Source organism: Pan troglodytes, chromosome 11 (assembly GCF_028858775.2).
Source record: "Pan troglodytes isolate AG18354 chromosome 11, NHGRI_mPanTro3-v2.0_pri, whole genome shotgun sequence".
In the NCBI taxonomy this organism is placed as follows: Eukaryota; Metazoa; Chordata; class Mammalia; order Primates; family Hominidae; genus Pan; species Pan troglodytes.
This window is the reverse complement of record NC_072409.2, coordinates 45,687,850-45,713,662: the sequence shown is the minus strand read 5'-3', so window position 1 is coordinate 45,713,662 and position 25,813 is coordinate 45,687,850. Positions and strand designations below refer to the sequence as shown.

General features: G+C 52.2%; 1 protein-coding gene across 2 annotated transcripts in view; it reads right to left on the bottom strand.

Annotated features, from left to right (window-relative positions):
• BICD2 (BICD cargo adaptor 2) overlaps positions 1-25,813 on the bottom strand; it is a 53,472-nt gene that overhangs the window by 5,451 nt on the left and 22,208 nt on the right. For both annotated transcript variants that reach the window (XM_024345748.3, XM_024345749.3), the window contains exons 2-6: positions 12,203-12,415; positions 5,844-5,996; positions 3,488-3,943; positions 1,726-2,769; positions 986-1,137 (exon numbers count right to left, since the gene is read on the bottom strand). In XM_024345748.3, coding sequence (XP_024201516.1) covers positions 986-1,137; positions 1,726-2,769; positions 3,488-3,943; positions 5,844-5,996; positions 12,203-12,415 — 2,018 coding nt within the window. The remainder of the gene's footprint in view (positions 1-985; positions 1,138-1,725; positions 2,770-3,487; positions 3,944-5,843; positions 5,997-12,202; positions 12,416-25,813) is intronic.

The following is a 25,813-nucleotide window of genomic DNA, read 5'->3' as shown; positions in this document are numbered from 1 at the left end:
GAGTCCCAGCCAGGGAGGGGTGTGCACCCACCAGGGGCAGCCCACCTCAGAGCCCATTACTAAGAGCCCGCCACAGAGGAAGAAAGAAAGCTGGTCTCCTCCAAGCCCCAAGGCCCTCTCCTCACCCTCCCCAGATTGGCAAAGTAGAGGATGGGAGGTGAGTACCCAGCGGTCACAATGACGCAGAGGTACAGGGCTACGCACAGAGGTGGGACCCGAACTGTGGACCCCAGCAGTGACCTGCTCCAGCCAGGAGGATAATCTTCCCTCTGAATCTACAAACATAAATACACACTTGTGCCGTATGGCCAAGTTCTTGGGGGCAAATACCTCATGAGAGGAAAGGCCAGGACTCCTCTGTCACCTGTTGGCCCCAAGTTAAGTCCCTGTAAATGTTGGATTCAAGGGGTGGGAGCCCAAGCATCCCCTGAAGCTATGCAACTCTGGCCCATCCACTCCAGGATCTGCTCTCCTCAGCCCTTCTGCCCTCAGTCTCCATATATGCAAAGCAGAGACAAGCCTGGGCCTGCTGCGGTTTCATTCACAGCGAAATGGAACCGGCGCCACAGAACCAGGCTCCTGGGGGCTGGGCTAGGTGCGAAAGGAACATTAAAAGGATCACACACGCTCTGCTATCCCCGGCCACATATGGGCACCTGCCAGGCATGCCCTACGCTCCAGCAACTGCTTGCGTGACCTCGGAGGAAGCTGAGGTGCAGCAGCTGGGGGCCCCCAACCCCATGTGGCCCCCATATCGCCTCACCCTTTCTTGTCACCAACTTGAGCACCAGTGTGCCAGAGATGTGCCAGGGGCCATGCTTCCCCAACCTCGTACCATGCTGGCCCTGATGGAGCTGGGCACAGCCACTGACTAGGCAGGGCTGCAGGCCTCAGCATGAGGCAGTGAGAGGCTAAGGGTTCCAGAGGCAAGTGCTGAGGACAGCTGGCCTTGTGGAAGGGGAGGGCCCGACAGCAGCACGGTTACCTGGTGGCAAACATAGCACGCAGCGAGGAGAAGGTGGCTGCGTCCTCCTTGAGGGCCTTGAGCTCATTGCGCAGCTTCATCATGGTCTCGGTAACCATGGCCTTCTCATTCTCATACTTGCTCTTCAGGTTGGCAAGGGCCACCTCGGCCGTCTGGGGGACAGATGTGTAGGGTGGAAAAGTGAAAGGCATGAAGTCAGCCTAGAGGTGCTCTGGGAGCAGGATCGGGAGCCCCGGTCTGAAGTGGTGGCAGTGCCTGGGAAGAAAGCTCCTGGGAGGCCCCTCCCTGTGACAAACTCTGGGGATGGACTCCAGCAGCTACGCCATGGGGAGTCCCACCTGCTGATTCTGACTGGCAGAGGAGGGACTGCCCCTAAACCTGCCAACAGGACCTCCACGAAGCCCCACAATTGCTCTCCACAGCTCAGACTATGGCTCTCACACGTTTTCCCTCCAGTATCAGGAAGCACTATGAGGCAGTCACAGTGAGTGAATGGCAGCGGCATTTCTCACTGGCTGAGCAGCTCTGCTGAGGGGCCCTCACACCCACCTGCCTGCTCCACCCTCCCAGCTGGGGGCCCTGAGCAGGGGAGGGCAGGCAGTCGAGCTACTATGGGGCTGGCTCTGTCTGGTGGTGACGCAGGCCTGGGGGCCCCGTGGCAGGGGGAGGAAGGAGGCCAAGGGGGAAACACCCTTAGGCCAGTAGTAGGTGACATGTGCCCCTGCTGCCTGGCGCCTCACCTGCTTGTTGGCCTTGAGCACAGTGCGCAGCGTGGTGATCTGCTCCCGCTTGGTGCTGAGCAGCGACTTCAGCTTGAGGATCTCCTCCATAAGCGCTTCCTTGTCCTTGTCCACGGCGGGGCCCAGCTCCTGCGAGGCAATGCGCTGGCGTGACAGCTCCGTGGTGCGGTCCACGGCTGCCTGCAGGTGCTTGATCTGGTCACGGATGATAGCGATCAGGTTGTAGATGTTCATGGGCTCCCGGCGTGGGTCACTCAGGGGTGATGGCAGTGAGGAGCCAGGTGAGGGGCTGCTGTCCCCCGTCCCACCATCTGCTCGGCCCGCCTCAGGAGCCAGCAGCCCCTTGGGTAGGAGGATGGGTGAGCGCCGGCCGCGCGCCTCGGGGCTGGTGCGGCCCCCGGGACTGGTGCGGCCGGCCCCGCCCTGGCCCTCGCGGTAGTAGTCCAGCATGACACGGTTGGGTGTCTCATTGTTGCACATGCACACGTGGTGGTAGAGATTGGCCAGCTCCTCACTGAAGGTCACCAGCTCATCCTGGGCCACACTCAGGCTGCCCTGTGTCTCGCCGGCGACGTCGCTCACCTTCTTTAGCTCCTTCTCCAGCCGGGCCAGCAGCTCGCGGTCCTGGCGGCTGGCCTTCTCCAGCAGGGAGACCTTCTCCGTGAGTGCCTGGCCCTCAGCCTCATAGCGGCCCTTCTCCTCGGCGTGCTGGGCCTCACGAGCCTCGTGCGTGCTGCGCAGTGCCTTGAGCTGCTCGCGGAGCTCGCCAGCCTCAGCCACAGCCACATGGTACTTGCAGGCCAAGATCTCAGGCCCGTTGATGTCCACCTCGTAGTAGTCCCCATCCTCATGGCTGTCACGGTCCTTCTCGTTGTCCAGGGCTGTCTGCCGCTCCTTGCTGGCCTGCAGGCGCCGCAGGGCACTCAGATTCTCTGTGAGGCGGGTCACCTTCTCCTGCTGTTCTGACAGGGAGCCCCGCGTGTGCTCCAGCTGCTTCTGTGTGTCCTGCAGCGTTGCCAGCAGGCCCGCCTTTTCCCGCTCCATCTGCAAAGGCACAGGCAGCAGGACACCATGTTAGTTGCTATGGACCCCGAGAGCTTGGAGGACCCCCAAGATGGCCCAGTGACATCCCACCCCATGTCAGGGCAGGCTGTGAGCCCCAGGTTCCTTGGCCATGCTGTCAGTGAGGTGGACAAAGACACACAGGGTGTGGAAAGAATGGAATTCATGCTGGGCCCTCAGAACACTAACCGTCACCAGTAATGGTGGTCACCCTCAACGCAGGCTCTTTCCCCAACCATGCTACAGGGGATCTGGGCTAAGAAAGTGGAGCTCTAGGCTGGCTGGGTGTGCAGTCGGGAATATTAGCACCCTAGCCCTCTGCTTCGGAGGACAGGACTCTGTTGCCTTGGATCAACAGGGATCCATGTCCCAGGGGATGAGCCCAAGCATGACCGTGGTGGGCCCCTGACACCTGGCCTGCGTGCAGGGATCACATGTGGGGCCAGTGTCTCATCACTTCACCCTGACACCACGTAGTTAACAGGGGAGCAATGTGGGTGCTGCAGTGCCAGGAAACCACTTCTCTGAGACTCTTGTATGTGTGCTCCTGGAGTTCCATTTACCGTAATGATGCAGGAGATAAAATCAATGTAAGGAAAAGGGAAAGTTAACATCAGCAGAGTGTCAGGTAAGCACTGCTCGGGGAGCCCTGCAGAGCTGGAGTGGGGACAGCGTGCCGAAGGCCCCACTGCCTGCTCACCTGCATCAGCTGCTGCTTCAGCTTCTGGATCTCAGAGATGTTGAGCTCACTGAGTAGGTCGGAGACGAGGCTGGGGGAGGGCGGTGCGAGGCCCTCCTTCTTGGGCGTGGAGGTCTTGTTGTCCAGTGGCAGCTTGGCCAGGCCGCCGTGCTCAAAGCCATTGACCAGGGCCTCGGCATCGTTGTTGGGCTCGGCAGCATCGTCACTGAACTTGAGGCCATCCAGCGAGACATGCAGGTGGCTGGTGTAGAAGGAGTCATTGATGCTCATGTAGTGTGACAGCTCCTTGCGCAGGCTGTTCTTCTGTTCGCGCTCCGTCTTCAGGGTCTCCAGCGCCTCCTCCAGCTGCCGCTCTGAGATCTCCTTGAGGCGGATGGCATCCTCCAGCTGGCTGTTAAGGTACTCGGTCTCCTCCTCCAGACGCTTGATCTCATGCTTGAGGCCCTCAAACTCCACCTGGGAAGAGAAGTCAACGCTCTTGCATCAATGCAATGTGGAAGCTCCTTTCAGGCCCCATAAATGAAGAAAACACACCAGCACACCAACTCCGGCCACCATGAAGCACAAGATGAAGCGCCAGGTGAAGTGCCATCCTGGGAAGGGTGGCAGCCTGTCCAGGCCAAGACTGCTTCCTCTGCTCAGAGTTGTGGATGCTAAGAAGGTTCCAGGGCATGAGATGCGAATGCAATGAAATGCTCAGCCCAGCCCACCCATCGTTGGGACCAGCAGACACAGCAAGGGGAACACAAATGTCTGAGGTGGCCCCAAGCCAGGATTGTACGTGTGGAGATGCACCAAGAACAACACACATCCATCCATAGAAGGCTGCCAACCTTGTATTAAGTCATTCACAAATATTACCAAGTGCATGCTGATTAAAAATTCTATAAAGTTATTTAATTAACATTAACAGTTAACTAAATATCTTAAGATACATAAAAATACATTTCAATGTGTGCTATGATCATGACTTCTAATCATAGTTCAAAATGAAGGAACAGAAACTCCCCCCAAGGCAGAACATCTCAACCACTAAACCTCCACATGCACATGACACCCAGACCTGGAGGAGCTCGAAGGTAGGTGGGAAAAGCAACATCAAAGTCTTGTCTACATGAAAATTGTATCTGCAGGTGGACAAGGAAAAAGCAGATAGAAACTGATGCCTGATGTGGAGGCTCAGAATTTGTGGGCAATTGCTAAAACTATTTCTTATTTTTCTGTAATATTTGGAGAAAAAAATAAGAAACAAACCAGTAACAGGAAGTGCTGAGCACATCTCTGTGGGTCTTGGGTCGGAAGGGACACCCATTACCACATCCAAGGTGTGCTCACAGGAGGTGGGCATGGAGCCCTCAGTCGCAGCACCACAAACGCGGAGGTGAGGAATCCCAGAGAGGGAGAGAGAGTCAGACTCCACTAAGCGCCAACCTGAGGACAGGGTCACCTCAAGCCTCAGTTTCCCTTCTCCTAAGGCCACTGTGCGCCGGGCTCTGCCAACAGCAGCACCAATGACCAAATGGTACTTACAATGTAGACAGTGGCTAAGACTGTTAATGAGCTCGAGCTGTCACAGAAGGACCAGGCTAGGAGCTCTGCATAAACACATGAGCTTCCTCCTCCGGGCATAAATACCACATTCCCTGATGGTGAGACTCAGAGGATTTTGGTGGTAGAGGATTTGAGGAAAGCAAGGAAGACATCCATGGCATTCTGGGGAAAGTTTTGGGAGAGAAAAGACTCCCATTCCCCACCATGCAGGAGTGTGGCTCTTGCAGAGAGAAGAGCAAGTTCAGGCCTTGAGTGGCAGAACAGCAGAGCACATGAAAATTTAGTCACATCACAAAGAGAAGGGACCCTCCTTATTCATCTCTGTCACAGGCAGAGACCCTGCTCGTCCCTGTCAGGGGTCCCTCTGAGACCCCATTAGAGACAGAGGGGTTCCTGTTCATCCCCGTCACAGACAGAGAGGACCTTCCTTGTCCCTGTCACAGGCAGAGACACAGGAATATTGCAGGCCTCATGGTCAGCACCTGATGGGGGAGTCTCAAAGTCCAGTCTGGGGTTTTCTGGTGTAACCTCTTCATTACCTCTCAGATTTTTGTTTTCATTTTTGTTGGCTGGGACACCTCAGCCTGGCCAATGTCAGCAAACACTGCAGCCAGAGTTTCATCTTTTGGAGAGTCTGGGTCCCACCAAGTATACCCCTGCCTCCACAGTGGTAAAGCTGGCCCTGGGCCTCGGGTGTGTGGAATAAGACAGGAACCCCTTCCCAACAGGGAGAGGGGCTGAGCAAGAGGTCCTCAAGGCCCAGTTAACCCATGTGCCACCTCCACCCCACAGGCCCAAGACTCACCTGGTTCTGTCTGAGCACAGACACTTGCTTCTGCAGGCTGATGTTCTCCTCCTCCAGTTCCGAGTAGTCCTGCAGCAGACGAGCTTCCCGGAATTTGTACTCCTTGATGTCATCCCGCAGGCGGCCACGCTGGATCTCCACATTCTGGTTGATCTGTTGGGGGAGAGGGAAAGGCAGGTATGAGCAGCCTCCACAGGGCACGAGAGGGGCTCAGTGCAGCCAGGCACGCCATGGCCAGCCACACAGCCAGAACTCAAGAGCCCTGGCCTGCAGGTGCCAGTGTGACTGCCTGGAGAGGAGAGGGAGCCCAGAGCAGTATGCCAGAGTGCACAGCGGACTGCAGAGGTTCCAGAGTAAATTCCCTCAGCCCTTCTCACCTGGGAACCCCTGACACGTGACTGCCTGCCCCGACCCTTGGTTTCTTCATCTTTAAATTAAAATGGGGTTAAAAGTAGTTCCTGCCTTCTATTATTGGGCATGTACACAGTAGTGCGCAGGTGGGCATATAAATGGTATAGTGCTCTGGCAAACAGCCTGCAGGTGCTGCAACTGTTAAACACAGAGGGTCTACCCCAGAGAAATGCACACATGCCCACACAGAAACCGGTCCACACATGTTCACAGCAGCAGCGTTCATTTTGCCAAAAGGTGGAAGCAGCCCAAGTGTCCATTGACTGATGAATGAATAAACAAAATGTGGTCTCTCCACACAATGGAATGTTGTTCAGCCACAATAAGGAATGACGTACTGACACATGCTACAACATGAATGACCCGTGAACACATTCTGCTGAGTGAAAGAAGGCCTGTCACGAGAGGCCATGCATTGTATGATTCCATTTCCATGAAATGTCCAGAATAGGCAAATTCATAGAGACAGAAAGTAGGTTAGTGGCTGCCAGGAGCTGGGGAGGGGGATGGGGAGTGACTGAAATGGGTTTTCTTTTTAGAGCAATGAACTGTTCTAAGATTGTGGAATGGGGCACATATATGTGACTATAATAAAATACACTGAGTTGTACACCTTATGTGGGTGAACTATATGAGATGTAAATCACCTGAATAAAGCTGTTAAAAATTAGTTCGGGCTCTAAGTTGCCCATAAGGAGCCAAGAGATGTCATGGGAGAGGCTAGTGCAGGGTTGGGGCGAACAGGATGCAATCAAGACAGAATTTCCAACTTGCTGCCATGTGCCAGGGACCTGGGCCCCTCAGCCGCAGCCCTAGCAACATTCAGGGACGTTTCTTCTTTGTGGTGGGAGCCGGCCTGTACATCATATATCTAGCAGCTCCCTGACCTCTGGCCACCAGACACGGCTGCCTCCTCCATTGTGACAACTGAAAAATCTCTCCAGACGTTGCCAATGTCCCCCAGGGGCAAAATCATCCCCTTGACAAACTCTCTATCCCCTCCCTGTACTCTGCTGACCCAGCTGCCTCCCTGTGTATCTGCAAAGGCCTGGCTCCCCAGACCACCACCACCCCTGCTCCAAAGCCCTCTTGGACTCTCGGCCAGAAGCCCTGTCCATCTTGCGGGCCCCATAGCTTCGTCCACCTCTCACACTGTTCTCTTGGCTTATGCTATGGTTTCTCCTGGTCACATGTGTGCGCTCATCTGAATGGAACATACTTTACAGACAAGATTCCAAGATCCCATGCAAGTACACACAAAACGATCATACTGGCAAAATGAAATAGGACATCCCTCCCAAAACAAAGGAAAAAAGGAATGCAACAGAGAGGGGAGGAGAGTCAACAATATACAGCAAGTACTACTGACAAATGCTTACTATTTACAATGAAGATTACATTTAAAACCTACAGCAAATGGACGCAGACATGGCCCTCTCATTGTAAGTGACCCAAGAAAGTGACAGAAAGCTGACACCAAAAGAAACAGAGATACCACACAGGGAGGAAGAGAAGGCCTGGCAAAGCCTTGTACCAGAGGAGAAAGCGAGCGAGGTGCATGCTGGGACGAAGGGGGAGAAAGCAGCACCAGCACAGCCATCACCAGGGCCAGGCCCCACAGTGGCTACACGGGGGGTGGATAGGGAGTGGGCAGGCTCTCCAGCCTCTCTCCTGCTAGTGAGAGTGCAGCACCCCCCAGGAGTGTGCTTAGGGGAGCTGCACAAGCCAAGTCACACCCAGGCTCTCCACACCCCAGCTGGAGACTTGGGTACCTCTCTCCCAGGAAGGTTTGCCCAGTTCCTGCTTTTTCCTTGCTAACTGGCAAGCAAGTGGTCTGCAGCAGGTGTGCAAACATGTGCCACTTGATTCAACGCGGCCACCCAGCTGGCTCCTCAGGCGGAGTGGAAGCTGAGGGGAAGGTCTGAGTCCCACCAACTCTCCCAGGCCTGCCAGTCAAGATCAACAAACCTAGAAGGTGCTCCAGGCAGTGGGAAGTGAGAGCCCAGAAGCTTCCATGTGCCTGGGCAGGGAGATAGTGACATGCCCAACTAAAGACTGAAGCAGAGAGCCTGGCCGGATGCCTCATAGCATTAGGGTCCCCCAGAGGCACACACGAGACTGCTGTTCCCTTGGCAGTGCTCATGTGAGTCCTCAGGGTCCTTCATCACCTGGCCCAGGCAAGGTGTACTAGGAGTTCTGTCCTTGCACCACTGCCAAACCCAGAACACAGAGGCACACCCAGGTCAAATGCTGGCCTGGCCATACCATGTCATGGGTGATGATGGCACCATCTCTGCTGATGCTGTAGTAGGACGCAAACACTGTGCTTCCATGCCCACACTACTGGGCGTAGGCAGCCAGGCTCATGTGGCCTGCCACCTAGCACCTCCATCCAGCACACGCCCAATTGCCAAGGGCTCAAACAGGCTGACTGGTCGCCATGGGGTTTAGTTTTCCCTCAAGTAAGCACCTTCTCCCAGTGAGCCTGTCTGATGTCAGCCCAAAGAAGTACAGGGGACAAGCTCTGCTGCGTGTGACTGGGCAGCCCAAATGAAGGAGGTGGGAGCACAGGCCTGTAGCTGACCACCAGGGTCCCATCTCAACTCCCCTTTGTGGGATCCCCACACCTCAGACTGCTCATCAGCAAGCAGGGTGTGACAACTGCCTGTTTCAAGGAGCCACTGTGCAGGGGGTCGGCTGCCCTCTCTCCTGTCCCCACCAGACAACCTCAACACCAGGAAACTCTCATCTCTGCCTTGATGGCCTAGGCCAGCCCCTTCACCCTACTCCTTCTTGGGGCAAATATGAAGAAAGATCTTGGTGTGTGTATGAGACCCAGCTCTGACCCCAGGCCTCCTGTGGCTCTCTGGGCCTCTGATTCCCCATCTGGGAAATGGAGCCACATCCCCACCAAGGCCCAATCCAGGCCAGTCCTCAGAAGCTTACCCACCTCCCAGGGGCCCAGGCAGGAAAGATGCTCTCACTAGCAGGAGAGAAGCTGGAGGGGCTGTCCACATGTAGGGCCCACACATACACAGCGGTTAGAGTCAGGATCTGAGAAGCACCTCACCCCCTACCAGCCAGGACACCTTAGGCACATGATGGAACCTTGCAAACCTCTGTTTCTTCACATCTGACGAGATACCAGTAGGGTCACCAGAAGGACCAGGTCTGAGGCAATCAGAACTGTCCAACACATGCCAAGTATGTTTGTTACTGTAAAGCTTCACAGGTCCTCATGGTGTGTTGGGGTGTGGAGGGGGACAGACAAGCAGTTGACACAAGGGAGGAAAAAAGGGAAGGGGCTGTTGTGGGTAGCAGGGTGGTGGGTCAAAGGATACAATGAAGGCTGTTTTATCGTCAAATGTACCCTTTCTGACCCATGGGGTGTGAGCCTTGGGCAGTGACTGGGGAGAGCCATGCTGGGGGTGGGCACAGAGGAGCTTGGCACAGTGGCTCAGACCAGCAGAACAGCAGGCAGCAGAAGACAAAAGCTATGCATGACTGGGACTGGTGGTGGTGAGACAAGGTCAGTCCTAGAGATGCTCCACCCGAACCAGGTACCCAAGGCGAAGACCTGGGATGGTTCCCACAGCTCTGCAGCAACCCAGGGCAGGGACACAGTCATGGGGGACACAGCAGACCCAGGGACCAAGGTGGGGACCCTCAGGAGAGACAGGGAAGGCTGAGGGGTGTGCAGGGAGTCTCAGGATTTCCTCCTGAAGCACAAACAGGAACCACAGAAATCCTCTCTTCCCCACAAGACCTGCAGCATCTTTAACTTGCTGTGCTCATTTCCAGTCTTACCTGAAGCCAGCAGGGTCACCCAGCCCTCTTTGGCCTCTGCCACCAGAGATAGGCCTCTTGGAAGAGAGAAGGGGCAGAATGTGCTGGGCTGGGGAGACAGCACCTGCACACGCTTTTCAGGAATAGACGGGCCAGACAGATGGCAGCTGGGGCAGCCAAGGATACATCTCTCCATACACACAGCCCCTCCTCCCACCGACCAGAGGGCTCCTTGTGAGAGGAAATGAGATCATGTACTGCCGCTTCAGGATCTGAGACTCCCCACCCTGAGTCTAAGCCAAGCTCCTCCCTGGGCCCCTAGGGCCTCAGCGATCTCTGACCCCTCACTCCCACCGCTGCTGGCCCCGAGGGCAGCATCCTTCAGTACTGGAATGTTAAGCCAACAGCAGCAGCCCTAATCACTGCATACCCTCAGGGCCTATGCCCTGCTGACCTCCCGTAAGATTATCTGCTGCAGAGGGTGGGGCTCCTGTGGCAGGAACAAGGGTCCACAAGTGCTCCCACAATGTGGGGTGAAAGACCTGTGGGGCATCCTCTACAACGGGCTTCAGAGACTGCCGGTTTACAGATGGGGAAACTGAGGCCAGGACTAAAGATAAGGCCTTGCCCAGGCCCCAAGGCTCAGTGAAAGGCAAAGCCAGTATCAGCCCATTCTCAACCGACCCATGCTCCACTCCTCCAGCCATTCCCAATGAGAACCTGGGGCTGACCCTCAAAGGCCATGGCCAGGAGGACTGCAGCTCACGTGCCAACTTCCAGCTCCACTTGCAGTCCTCAGGGACCATCCCACCTCCATCTTGGTGATGGGGCCTCATCCTTCCTCAGAAGGCACTGGCCCCTCTTGCCCCCAAGACAGTCGTCTCAGCCCCACTTTTGTCCCCACAGCCCACTCCCCGTGTAGCCACCAAACCCAAGCTGGACCCTGCCTCCTTCAGGGCCCCACCCAGGCCTGCAGGATTCTCCTGACACTCCTCCTGCCCTTGGCTCAGCACCACAGTGAACATGCCCCTGCCCCAGGGACAGGCACGGGGTACTGCTCTCCCCTGATATCTGCCACATGCCTTCTAGGAGAATGAGGCTTTGCTCACGCTGTTTCCTCAGGTTCCACAGACACCGAGGCCTGGCAGGGCTCAATTAAAATATGTGCCAGTCAGTGAGAAAAGACACTCAGGTGCTCACTCAACCTTCCCTGAGCCTCCTGTTCAAGCCAGCGAGACTCTCCTCCCACCTGCCCCAGTGGATGGAGACTCCTGGCTCTCCTCCTCCTGCTGGGCTCAAACTACACAGGTTCCAGGCACCACAGCAACCTTCCCAAATCCTGCTTTGGCCACATCGTTCCCCTGGGCTCCCCAGTCCTCCACAACTCCAGGGCCTTAGTGTCAGGGCCATGAGCAGCTGGTCCTGTGGCCTTTGCCCCTATCAGGGCCCAAGAGCCAAGCTGGTTCCTCTGACTTCATGTTCACAAGTCATGGACGGACTTGGACGGATTCATGGACGGACACCACAGTCCCATTTCCAGATGTAGAGCCTGTGCCATGTACCAATGGCTGTCCATGGGTACCCAGGACTCCAACAGGTTCTGGTGCCAAGGACCACCCACCCAGACCCTCCCTGCGGGCACTCTGCTGTGAACAAGGCAGGGGTGTGGCAGCTGGGGCTACTGGCGGTGGTCTCCACCCCTAATTCTCAGACACGCACACCCGACCTCGAGTCTCCATGGAATATTTGGGGTTTGTGTTCTTATTACAGCTGGGCACAGTGCAGGCCCTGAGTGACACAAAACATTCCCAGGGCAGGGGGGAGTCCAATGATGAGGAGTGCCCCACGGGCATCAGCCCTTAGCCTCCACAAGGGGCTAACTGCACCCCTCCCTGACTGACCACTCCTCTGCTCTGGACTTGCTCATGGGACTCGCTTCATGAGTGAGACAGAAGCAAGCCAGAGGCAGCGGAACTTGTGAGTCCATCTCTCTCCCTTCTGCCACGTGGGCAGTGGAGGATGAGACCAGGAAAGCAAGACAGACCAGCCAGCTGCAGCGTCCCCAGAGGCCAGCCCAGCCCAGCCACCCACCAGGCACACCTGCTATGTGACACTGGTGGCACTGTTGCAGCCACAGACTAGGCCCCTCCTCACCCCCTCACCTCCTTCAGCTCCTGGGCCACAGAGGCCAGGCGCTCATTCTCCGACTGCGTGTTGGTGAGGACATTGCGCAACTGCTTCAGCTCCGTCTGCAGCTCTAGCACCTTCCGCACGTAGTACTGCTCCTTGGAGGCCGACTCCTGGATCAGGCTCTCCTCCCGGCTCTCTCCGTCAGCAGCCACCTTCTTGTGGTTTGTGTGTGCTTGTCCAAAGGCCTGCATCAGAAGACAAGACACTCGTGAGGTGGGCCTCCCAGGGGCGCCGAAGGATAGAGACCCAGCTCACAGGCGACATTCATGCTGCAGAACAACAGCAACAACGGGGACTGTGGGCCTGAAGGGAGGCCCCCTGACCTGGGAGGTGCATCTGTGGCGTGCACTGTGGTGTGCACATATGCAAATGCAACAAGCTGCACCCAAGGTTCATCTGCTTCACCAAAATAAGAGAAAGCCTGGTCTCTGAGGAACAGTGTCTGCACTGGCAAGACAAGTGCTGGAGTCAGGGAGCTACAGTGGGCATGTGTGACAGCAGCTGGGGGCCGGTGGAGGGAGCTCCCACACAGCCCCCACCTCCTCCCCACTCCAGATGGCACGCCGGCCACCACATATGAAAGGCAGAGGGAGTCTGTCCATCCTGCTGCCTGATGCTGGCTCATCCTTCACTCCTTCTGGGAGAGACCTGGGCTGAGCAGTCAGAGCCCCAGGCCCGAGGACGGCAGTGATGGTAAGAACTAGACAGAGGCCAGCACAGTGTGCCACCCACTCTGCCCAGTTCCTGGCTCAGAAGCCAAGATACCAGCATGTTCCAGAGGGGTGAGGAACAAGGGGTGCGGGGGCTGCATGTGGCAAAGAAGTGCAGGGCCTTGGGGCTCAGGGAGGAGACCTTATGGGTGAGATCAACCAGAAAGGGGTGCTCACCTAGCCCAGGACGCCCACCTGCCCACGCACCTGAGAGTCGACAGCTGTGTCATGTCCATGCCCCAAAATCCAGGCCAGCCAGCCTCCCATCGTGTACACCCCAGGCGAGTGGCCCAGCCTCCAAGCAGGTGCCATCCCTCTCCTTCCCTCCCACTGCCCACTACCCCCACATAGCTGGCGTGGCAGGACAGGGCTTCCATGGGTAGAGGGCAGACGGGCCGCAGTGTGTCACCCCCAGCAGCCCGTCTCACTGGCCACTCCACCACAGAGCTCTTGCAGAAGACCTTATCTTTTTATATTAATCCTGGCTCATGGCAGAAAACAAGATCAAGAGAGAGGCGACTGAAAGTGGATGACTTTGTTTTCCTAAAAGAGAAAAAGGAGCAGTTTTCACTCATTTACTATTTAATATTAAATCTAAGAATTCAGTCCAAGAAAATAGGGAAAATGTAAAAAACCATGAATAAGGATGTTACTAAGCAGGACAGTTTCTAATTTCAAGAAATCAAAACAAAGAGTAACTCATTTCGTCCCAACAGGAGACTGGTAAAAGAAACCAGGGTCTAGTCTGAGTATAGAGTCTCATGGGACCAACAGGGGACTCAAGGGGAAGACAGACTGATTGATCTTACAGCACTGTGAGGATCACAGGATCCTGCCTGGAAGAGCACACATGTGCTATGGCAGGTGTGGTGACATGTGCTGTGATGTATGTGTTGTGTGTGTGTGTCTCGTGGTGTTGCGGGGGACACCCCTAAACAAGGCTAACAGGACAACACAGCCCAGCAGGAAGACTGGTGCTGGCAATGGGACTGCACGTGGGGACTCGGGATTGACATGGACACTCCTGCTGCGGATGCACAGACGTCTATGGCACCCACACTCCTGAGGAGGCTGGGTCTTGCTCACCTGCCCCCACCCATCAACACAACACCCACTACGTGGAAGATGTCCACTTTTCTTCAAGGCAATCGGGTCAGCTCTGTGATTTCTGCTCTGTTCTTCCTTATCCTAGTCCCAAGGAAGGTCCAAATCATAATGTCTACACAGCACCTGATCCACCCTGGCCAGCCACCCCAGGCCACAAGAAGGGAAACCGGACATGGAATTGGCCCCAGCTGCAGGCTCCCCACCCAAGTGGCAGCCAGGCCCCAAGTCCCTCACTGGGTGAAGGGCCCGCCGGCTGCAGGCGGCATGGGCAGCGCCAGACCATCTGGGCCTCCTGACAAGCAGGAGGGACCCAAATGAAGGGTCCAGCACACATGGCTGCTCAGAACACACCCACGAGCCTGGAGCTGGGAATGCAGACATCACCTCAGAAGCTTCCTCCAGGTATGACAGCTAAATGCCATGACACGACATTCAAGTCCTAGCCTCCTGGCCTGAGCCCTGGATCTTTTCCTCTGCTTAAGCTCCCAGCCTGGGGCCCAAAACACTCCTAGGCAGCTTTTCAAACACACTGAGATACAGACTTCCGCGTACAGCCAAGATGAGATTGTTGCAGAAATTAGAACTACCTTCTGTGTGAAAACTTAAAAAAAAAAAAAAGAAAAAGAAAAAAACCAGGCAATGATAGAATATAAATAAATAATAAGCAGTGGTTTTCACATCATGGGCACTAGATAGTGAGAGACAGGAGGAGGGGAGTTCCAGGAGCCCCCTCCACCAAAAGAACTTCCCAGCCATGGAAAAATGGGAGACTGAGGCAAGGCGTGGCAGACCCTGTCAAGGAGGGACTGGAAGATGGCGGAAGATGGCAGCAGGGCAGCCAAGCTAGGCAGACCTGCACACAGGGCCAGAATCTCCACTGAGGACCAGGCAGCACAGAGCTGAAGAAGTCACTGAAGGACCACTGAGAGGGGCAGAGAAAGCAATCCCCACCATTTATACCAGCCAAAAACAGTACCTGCTCCCAACAGCAGAGGAGAGCCCTCCTGATGCACAGGCAGCTGGGGAGCACTCCCAGGGCCTGAAAAAATTAGTCTGGATTAAATCTGCTCTGATACCACAGAGCAAAGCATAAAGACAAAACCTGAAAGGATCAATCTGATTCCAAGTCACTTAACTACATCCCAGAACAAAGCTCAAGAACACATGAAGGAATACAAAAACATCCATCTCCCAACAGTTGAGGTCAACTGGCCGGCATCCCGTCACTTACCACTGAGCAGGCAAAGGCGCACAAATGAGGAAGACAGAAAAAGATCCAGATAGAACTTCTAGAGACGAAAAGTACAGTGGATGGGATTCACAGCAGATAAAACAATGCAGAAGAAAAGATCAGTCAACTTGAAAAACCACAGCAAACTATCCAAAATGAAACACAGAGAAAAAAAGGCTAAAAGACAAAAGCAAAACTCAAACAGAGCATTGGTGAAGTATGAAGTATGACACAATTTCAAGAAGCCTTATGTAAGGAGTAATTGGAGTACCCAAAGGAGAAAAAGGGGAAAATAGAAAAAATAATTGAAGAAATAAATCATAGCTGAAAATTTTCCAAATTTGATGAAAATTATAAACCCACAGATATCAGCAGCTTGTCAACACCAAGCACAAGAAATATGAAGCAAACTACACCAAGGCATAATATAAAATTGTTTAAAACCAATTATATAATAAAAATATTTAAATCAGCCAGAAGAAAAAGGATACATGACTCAAGAGGAGCAAAGATAAATGACAGCTGATTTCTCTAACAAGCCAGGAGATAGTGGAACAACATCTTTTAAACAACAAAACAAAAAAACTTAACTAGAATGCTATACTCACTGAAAACTGTTCACAAATAGAGGTGAAATACTTTAGAGATACAAAAGCTGAAAGAATTTATCAACAGCAGATATGCATTGGTATTTAAAGATATGCTAAATAAAATCCTTCAGGCAGAAGAAAAATAATACCATATGGAAATCTATATCTACATGAAAGAAATGATAATTAAATAGGCAAATATAAAGTACTTATTTTTCTTATTTAAATCTCTTTAAAAGATAATTAACTTGAAATTCAATGCAATCCCTACCAAAATTCCAAAGCCTTTTTAGCAGAAATGGAAAAGCTGATTTTCAAATTCATATGGAATTGCCAAGGGCCTAGAAGAGCTAAAACAATATTGAAAGGGAATAACAACGTGAGAGAACTCACAATTTCAAAACTTAATACAAAGCTACAGTGATCAAAACAATGTGGTACTAGTGTAAAGACAGATATAGAGACCAACGGGATAGAATAGAGTCCAGAAATAAAACCTCATATAAAACCTCATATATATGGTCAATTGATTTTTGGCAAGGGTACAAAAATAATTTGATGTTAAAGAATAGTTTTTTGGCCAGGCACGGTGGCTCATGCTTGTAATCCCAGCACTTTGGAAGGCCGAGGCGGGCAGATCGCGAGGTCAGGAGTTCGAGACCAGCCTGGCCAACATAGTGAAACCTCGTCTCTACTAAAAATAAAAAAAATTAGCTGGGCGTGGTGGCGGGTGCCTGTAATCCCAGCTTCTTGGGAGGCTGAGGCAGGAGAATGGTTTGAACCCAGGAGGCAGAGGTTGCAGTGAACCGAGATCACGCCACTGTATTCCAACCTGGACGACAGAGGAAAAAAAAAAAAGTTTTTCAACAAATGATGCTGGGGCAAGTAGATACATATATGCAAAATAATGAAGCTGAACCCCTACCTCACATTATACACAAAAATTAACTCAAAATGAATCAAATACCTAAATATAAGAACTAAAACTATAAAACTTTCAGAAGATAGGCTGGGTACGGTGGCTCACGCTTGTAATCCCAGCACTTTGGGAGGCCGAGGCGGGCGGATCACGAGGTCAGGAGATCGAGACCATCCTGGCTAACACAGTGAAACCCCGTCTCTACTAAAAATACAAAAAATTAGCCAGGCATGGCAGCGGGCGCCCGTAGTCCCAGCTACTGGGGAGGCTGAGGCAGGAGAATGGCGTGAACCCGGGAGGCGGAGCTTGCAGTGAGCTGAGATCGTGCCACTGCACTCCAGCCTGGGCAACAGAGCAAGACTCCGTCTAAAAAAAAAAAAAGCTCAAACCAGAGTTCCCAAGTATCTGTCATCAGGAGAAAGATAAACAGTGACTATGTAACTATTTACATAATACTATATAGAAATGAAAAATGAATAAACTACTGCTATACAGATAACAGAGATGAATCTAACAATGTTGAGTGAAAAAAGCCACACACAAAAGAGTATATGTTGTGCGATTCTGTTTATATATAAAGGTCCACGAATAAGTGAAGTTAATCTATGCTGTTAGAAGTTAGCATAGTTGGCAGCTGGGCACAGTGGCTCATGCCTGTAATCCCAGCAATGTGGGAGGCCAAGGCAAGCAGATCACTTGAGGCCAGGAGTTCGAGACCATCCTGGCCAACATGGTGAAAACCTGTCTCTACTAAAAATACAAAAATTAGCCAGGTGTGGTGGCATGCACCTGTAATTCCCAAGATACTTGGGAGGCTGATGCACAAGAATCCTTTGAACCTGGGAAGCGGAGGTTGCAGTGAGTCATGATCGCACCACTGTACTCCAGCCTGGGTGATAGAGCTAGACCCTGTCTCAAAAAAAAAAAAAAAGAGAGAGAAGACAAAATCCACCTCCCCCACCCCCAACCCAGGACAGCTGGAGTTACTCCCTCCTCCCCCTCCCACAGGCTGTTTGCCCCATCTTGTCTCCTCAGGAGGAAGCACTGGTCCAGGAGTGCAATTAAGCACTAAGAAGAGCACTGGAGTTCACCGTCTGATTAAGGGGTCGCCAGCTGTGGGCTTGTCCTTGCAGCTTCCTTCCCCTGCCTCACTGTGGGCCTCCTAGGCTGGTGCCCTGCAGGGTATGATCCCCTGCCCACCCACAGGAGGGCTCTCTGCCCAACCTACCATCAGGATCCAGTCTGGGAAGGGGATCCCAGATGTGCCCTCCATCCCACCCGTGCCCACAACTTCTCCAGCTGCTCTGGGGAACAAAAGGGACACATAGGTGGAAGGCCCAAGTTCCTACCCTCCTGGCCCATAAGACTAGGCTCATCTGGGCTTTGAGGAGGAAGCAGCACCTTGGTGATAACCCCCAAGGGGCTGCCCTGGCTATGGGCGAACACTGTGCTTGACACAAGCTCCCGGCTCACTCTCTACCCACTGCTCTGAAGCTGCCTAGGCCCAGCAGGATCTAACACACTGGGTGAGCCCGGGTGTGAGGTCACCACCAGCCAGGCGCCTTGGGGAGAATCCTTGCTTTTGGCCAACACATGACCGCCAAGAATGCTGTCTTCAGGTTTGTCCACACCCATGTGACTATAGCACAATCATCTGTGCCTAAGGGGAGCCAGGACCAGACACCATTAGGGAGGCCAGGTCCTGCGCAGTGGCATGGCCTCGGGACAGGCTGCAGGACAGACGCTGGGTCTATCAAAAGTGGGGATGGGCGGGGTAAGCTCTGGCCAGGAGGGAGAAATCACAGGGGCTCAGGGAAGGGATTTCAAAAACCACATGGGGTGGGAAGGCCGGCCTCATCTGAGGGAATAGCACGAGCAATGACATGGGGGCAGGAGGTCCCAGGGACTCTCTGTGAAGCATTAGGAGCCACCCTGAGGGCAGTGGGGAGTTTGAAGACAATGGAGAGGGCTTGGGGAGGAAGGGCAGCTGCAACCAGACCCCAGGGCTTTGTCAAGCAGAGGACGAAATGGGGAGTTGAGGGCAAGTCGGGGCAGGGAGGGGCAGGCCTGGGGGCCTGTGAAGCAAACAGCACCTGACCTCTGAGAGTGCCTCATCTCTGTTATCTCCCTGTCCTCATCCACGAGCATGGCAGAAACAGTAATGGCCTGCTCTTCACGGGCACACAGCACACTGGGTCTGGAGTCACTGGGACCTTGCTCACTCAGGCCCTAAGTCTCATTCTAAGAGTCCCATGGGGACAAGAGGCTGCCGGTCCCTGTCAGGGCAGTGCAGGCTCTGGGTGGCCCCTCTTCATTCACCCTAAGGGCTCAGGTGAACTGCCCACATCCAGACTCCATCCTTAAAGGACAGCAGCACCCATTAGCTGTGGAACTGATCACGTGACTCTGTCAGAGGCGTGTGAACCAGAACAACTCCATCTTGAATAGGGACTGGGTAAAATGAGGCTGAGATCTACTGGGCTGCATTCCAGGAAGACAGGCATTCTTAGTCACAGGATGTGATAGGAGGTTGGCACAAGATACAGGTCATAAAGACATAAAACAGGCTGCAGTAATTACTGATAAAACACTAACTGCTGATAAAACAGGTTGCAGTAATTACTACAAACCCACCAAAACCCAACAAAACCAAGATGGCAAGGAGAGTGATCTCCGGTTGTCCTCACTGCTCATTATATGCTAATTATAATACATTAGCATGTTAAAAGACACTCCCATCAGGACCATGACAGTTTACAGATGCCATGGCCCTGTGATGGCCCCAGTTTACAGATGCCACAGCCCGAGGTACCCACTGTGTAATGTCTGGAAGTTACCTACATGGTCTAAAAAATGGGAGGGACCCTCAGCTCTGGGAACTGTACACCCCTTTCCCAGAAAACTTGTGAATAATCCATCCCTTGGTTTAGCATATAATCAAGAAATAACTATAAGTATCCTTAAGCCAGCAGCTCAAGTCACTGTTCTGCCTATGGAGTAGCAATTCTTTATTCCTTTACTTTCTTAATAAACTTGCTTTCGCTTTACTCTATGGACTCGCCTTGAATTCTTTCTTGCGCGAGATTCAAGAACCCTCTCTTGGGATCTGGATCAGCACCACTTTCCAGTAATATCTTCAGCTGCTTCGAACTGAGCACACCCTGTGTGTTAGATTGTTTTAGCAGCTCCATGACCGGAGCCCTGAACATGTTCCCCCTTTACACACACACACAGAGAAACTGAGGCACAACAGAGCTCAATGCTTGCCAAGGGTGCACAGTCTGGCTGTAGCGTGGGATGGTGCAGGGCTGGAGACAGAAGGCTGGCAGAATAGGCCTCAGGATGGAAAACAGGGCAGTAAGGATCCTGTCCAACAGATGAGCCCAGTGCCCCACCCCACCCAAACCCCTAGGAGATAGAGAAGGCAGGCCAGGTCCCAGGGGTACCTGTGAGCACGGGCCCATCTGTGCCCACCACCCCCATCTCAGGGAAGCACAGCCAACATCCCCTGCTAGCACCTCTGAAATAAGCTGCAGGGGCAGGGCTATGTGACTGTGGTGGGCGCCAATCACAATGTGCCTCGATTTCCTCATGTGAAACCTGGGTTAATAATGTCACCAATCTGAGCTTAGTGCTATGGGGATTTAGTCAGTTAACATAATTCACTTACCAGAGCCTATGTGGCCTCCTACTCCACCCACCCCCTGACGATAGGAGCTTTAAAATACAGGTTCAGGGAGTTACTCCTTGTTCTCCTCTCCAGGGATCCCACTGCCTTTCAGATGCCCAAGAAGGAGGCAACTCCTCCAGAGTCAGCATATCTCTGACTCAGGATGTGGCTGAGGCTATTGTCAATGGACCAGTGTTAACATGCTGAGATCCTGACAACCCCAGTGTGGGGGCAGCGCGTGGGAGACTGGGTGGCTTTAGAATGAGCCCATACCAGATGCTTAGGCCCCCATCACCCCAAATAGAGGCTGAGATCCAGAAACAGAAGCTGGACGATGAAGGAAGAGTAAAAGATTACGACCAACAACAGGTTACAGTTACCTTTGCGGTTTTCATTCTTTCCTGACGCCAGTACCAGCAAAGCTCCCAGTTATCACCTGGGCACACCCACCACCTTAGAACAACTCTTCAAGTGTTACTTTCTGTGAAAGTAAAACTATACATATATGCTGGAAGGGCTGAAACCCTGACCTGTGCCTAGTGCAGAGGAGGAAACAGTGGCAGGTGATCAGAGCCTGGGAGGATGGGGAAGTGCGCCAGGTGGAAGGAACAGCAAAGCAAAAGGTAGGACAAGGTGGGGCCAGAAGGAGAACTAGGTCCTCACACCAGGGCCTCTGAACCCCTGGACAAGAATCTCTTTCCCTCCCTCCTCAGCCACATAGGCCTCCTGCTTTGCCGAGGTGCCCCACTGTGCAAGAGGCACCCACTGCCCTGCCCACTTCCCGGTGGCACAGCAGGAGAGCCAACGGGTATGTGCACACCTGAAGCCAGGCTGCCTGGGCCCACGTCCTGGCTCTGCCACTGGTCAGCTATGACTTGGTGAGCTCCTCCCTCACTGTGCCTGTCTGTCAATGGGGCTACGGGGCCAAGTTCCCATGGTTGGGCGTGTGTAAGCCCACCCTGATGCTAAGGCAGCATGGGCACCAGGTCAGGGTCATCCACAATCAGCCCATTTATGAGAAGTGGCAGGGCTTGAAGAGCAGCCCCAGGCCAGTGCCTGCACCCTCCCACCTGCCGCCACAAGATTGGTCCCTGATGGTCCCCCCAAGGCTAGGTGCTGGTTCCAAAGTGGCCTCACTGTCCTTCTGCATGTGGAAGATGTCCTTACTCTGTAGCCAGCCAGTGGGGCTGCCTGGCTCTGTGGCAACTACCTAATTACAGTTTCCTCAGATACAAAGGAAAGTCACCCCCCTCCCTCCCCACTCTCAAGAGAGAATGTGGATATCTCCACAATAAGAGCTGGCCATCAGCCCTAGCTAGTAGAGGTTGCCCCTTCAGTCTCCGGACAAACCTGTACAGGGAGTGGAAACAGGTCTGCACAGGAGACTGAGAACCAACCCCACTTGCCGACCTTCCACTGGGCTCTGGCTCCCTAGAGAAGGCCTACACCACCAGGGCAGGGGAACCAGGCCTCCAGGCAGGGCTGTCCCAGGGAATTCTCTTTCATCCTAAACCAGTTTGGCCATCTGATACAACAGGAACAACACTTGCCAAGCCAGGAGAGCCAGCCTCAGCATTCCAATGAAGCAGGACTTGTTCCAGGATGCAGTTTCCACAACAAAACTGGGAGCCTCAATTCCTTCATCTGCTAGGCTGATCCAGCACCACCCACTCATAGCCAGCTGGTCCCACACTTGTCCCTGAAGGGCCATGATGCCTGCCCCAGGGTGGGCCCAGCCTCCTGGGAACGGCCGGGCCTGGGCATCCCAGGAATCCCACTAGTCCTAGCCTGGCTGCCTCGGTTGGGCCCTCCCACCACCTGCTAAGGTGGAGACACTGCTGGGCTCCTTGTCAGGGCTGGTCCAAGCAGGGGGAAGGTCTGATCCTCATCCGCTCGACGGGCTGTGAATACCTTCTGCTCAGCACCCATCTTTCCACCCAGGCTTGTTGAAAAATCCCAGGGACTGGCTTTACCATCCCCTCAATGTTTACTAACAGCACTTATTAGCGCTTACTGCATGCCTGGTCTCTGGTAGGTACCAATGATACCAGGACAACAGACTATCAGGCCTCCCAAGACCCAAGTCCGAGGGCCTGTAGCCCAGACGGTCAGCTGAGACCACAAATCCTCCCATCCTGGGGAATCACAGGATGATAAAACTCACTTGATTACGGATTGTCAGTATCCCAGGCTCTCTATTCCCCTCAACCACAGTGAGGAGCCTGTGAAGGCTCGGTCAACTCTTTACTGTTTTGAAGCAGTATTCCTATCAGAAGTTCACACTTGGCAGGCAGGGAGGCATAGCCTTTGGAACAAGACCCGACCCCCGACCACGATTTTACTCCTTGAGAGGGGTAATAGGCAAAGAAATCTGCAGAGCCAGGAAACAGCAATTCAAGTCCAGCACCCACCTCCTTCACAATCATGCGGTCAGTAAACACTGATCAAATGGCAGACTTGCCCCCCAAAAACTGCCACAAGCCACAGGGCTTCAACACTTGATGGAGTCAAAGGGAAATCAGGTGTTTCCGAGGCCTTAAAAGGAGCTGGGGTGGTCTGCAGGACAGGAGAGGACCTGGAGGCCTCAGACACCTTGCTCCACTCCGGGCAGCTCTGCATGTGCTGTTCAGGGTCCTGCCCTGCATAGCCAGGACTCCGCAGGAGACCAAGTGGCATCAATCCTTATTACAGTCACCAGGGTTCTCAGGCCTATTAAGCTGACATAAATACAAGCTCAACAATATTATTATGAGATGAAGAATTTACAGCATTATGACATTAAACTCACTCATAGGTTAATCAAACCTATCGTGACCCAAACAGCCTAGTACAAAATACATCAAAGTGTCAACCACGCAGAGAGAGAGATGGGGGGCTCTGCAATAGCCAGCAAATCAGAACTGGCAGAGACATGAAGTCTCCATACCAGGACTCAGGGCATAAGGAAATGATATCACAAGAGGATGCAGAATGACATCAGAGCAATCTAAAAAAGGAAGAAATTCCATTTCTGTGTTGGTGTACCACAGAACAAAGTAAAAGACAGTATTTCACATAAGTTTTCTGTAAATCTGAAACTGTTCTAAAAAATATATGCTGTAAAAATGTTAGCATACACTCAAACATGTGAAAATTGAAAAATGATCTCTTAAATATATCTGTATTAGAGAAGGTATACAGAACAAAACAACGGGAAATCAAATAAACAAAAAATAGAAACAAATCATATCAAAACTTCAGGATCACGGCCAAAGCAGTACTGTGCTGGGGCGGAGAGGGGGGGGTTGTGGTGGATTGCACTAAAAATAAATAATGATAAAAAGAAACAGTCTCTCTAGACGGGGATTGCAAAAACTGAATAAAGTAACAAGCAGAAGTCTCACAAAGGGGAAGTGATACAACAAAAACCCAGAAACAAAAGAAAAAACAAAGCAACCATGTTCGTGTATTTTTTTAACCAGCTAATGACTGTATTCAGGTTGGCAAGTCTGTGCAAAGTACATACCCCAAAACCAGGGAACTGAACACTTACCAACCTGTCCAGTCCCCACAGGCAACGTGAGGACTGAGCTACTGCATTGCTGGTTCCACCCCACAGCCATTGGCAAGATGGGCATCGGCACCAGCAGGCCTGCCTCACAGGAGAACTGACCCAGGGAGTGCATGCCCAGGAGCGAGTCTGGGTGCTGTGTAGCACAGCAGGTCTTGAGCTCAGGTCTCGGCCTAAAGTGTCCCTGTCCACAACCATATCCACTCAAACAAATAATGAGAAAGGAAAACAGAAAGACATGCCCTATCAGTTCCTGATGTATCTGTTGAACACTCCTGTTCAGTTTGCTGAGTTTGTAATGTCCTCTCTAAGGGAGAAGAAAAGACATTACAAACTCAACGGGAATGTTCAGCAGGTATGTCATGAACTTATCTGCTGGTTTCAACAGATCTTCCCTTCCAAAAGGCAGGGACTCATGGACCAACTCCACGCCCAACACGGATGCAAAAACCTGACAAAATCTCAGCAAACAGAAGTAACCATTTACCTTAAGAGTTATTCACTGTGATCAGAAGACCTTGCCCAGGAACATAAAACCAGGGTAAACCAATTCAATTTTTAAAATCTATATTCAGCATCTGCTATGAAACAAGATAAGCCAACAAGTAAGTAAACCATATAGATTGCCTGAGGCAAACTACCAATATTTCTGCCACAAACTAATATTTTTGAAGGAATTTAAAATGTCATCTATGCTAAGATGCTTTCACCATAATTTAGCCTGAACTCTTCTCAACTGAAGCACTTGAAAACTGGATGTGGTAATTTTCTTTTTTTTCTTTATGTCATAAAAAGAGCATCAATAGAGTAAATCTTACCTGGATAGATTTAAAACAAAAGCAAACATAACAAATAATGGAATGCATTAATAAATAATGGAGAAGCATTGGTAAATGAAGATGCATTTGAGTTACCCACTCTCCCCTTAAAAGGAGAAGGCAGGACTACACTCTCACCACACTTAAAAGACATCAGAAGAGAAAAAAGCGTACTGCTAAATTCCTATTTTTTGCAGGTGATGATTTTGTCTAGAAAATGCACTAAGAAACGTCCTCAAAAAGGTCAGAGATTTCAAATACACCAAGATACCCATAAAATCCTCCCAAATTAAACTGTTGAGTTATGAACACAAAAAAGAGCAATTACATTCATAATCTTGACCTAAAAAATTAACCCCCAGATATTAACTTAACTAGAAACATAAGATTTATCCAAAGAAAATTATAAAAATACTAATGAGAAAGACAGAATGTAAGCTGGAAGGTAAGATTCCTCGAGTTGTCATGTAGATTCATGTGATATGGGTACCATAGCTACAGACCTGGAAGGAAGCTGCCTCAAATCTTCTGGGGATTACTTCAGAATAATAGTGAAACTTATCTCAAAGATTTAGCAAGCAAAAAGACTCTCCTGCTTACCTCCACCAAAAAATGTTAAAAAGACATAATCCACATCATAATATTCACCCTTTTAAAGTGTACCATTCAGTGGTTTTTAGTACATTCACAGAGTTGGGTGAACATCACCATTAATTCCACATTTCTTTTTCTTTTTTTTCTTTTTTTTTGAGATGGAGTCTCACTCTGTTGCCCAGCCTGGAGTGCAGTGGCGCGATCTCGGCTCACTGCAAGCTCCGCCTCCCAGGTTCACGATATTCTCCTGCCTCGGCCTCCCGAGTAGCTGGGACTACAGGCACCTGCCACCACGCCTGGCTAATTTTTTGTATGTTTAGTAGAGATGGGGTTTCACCATGTTGGCCAGGATGGTCCGATCTCCTGACCTCGTGATCCGCCCACCTCGACCTCC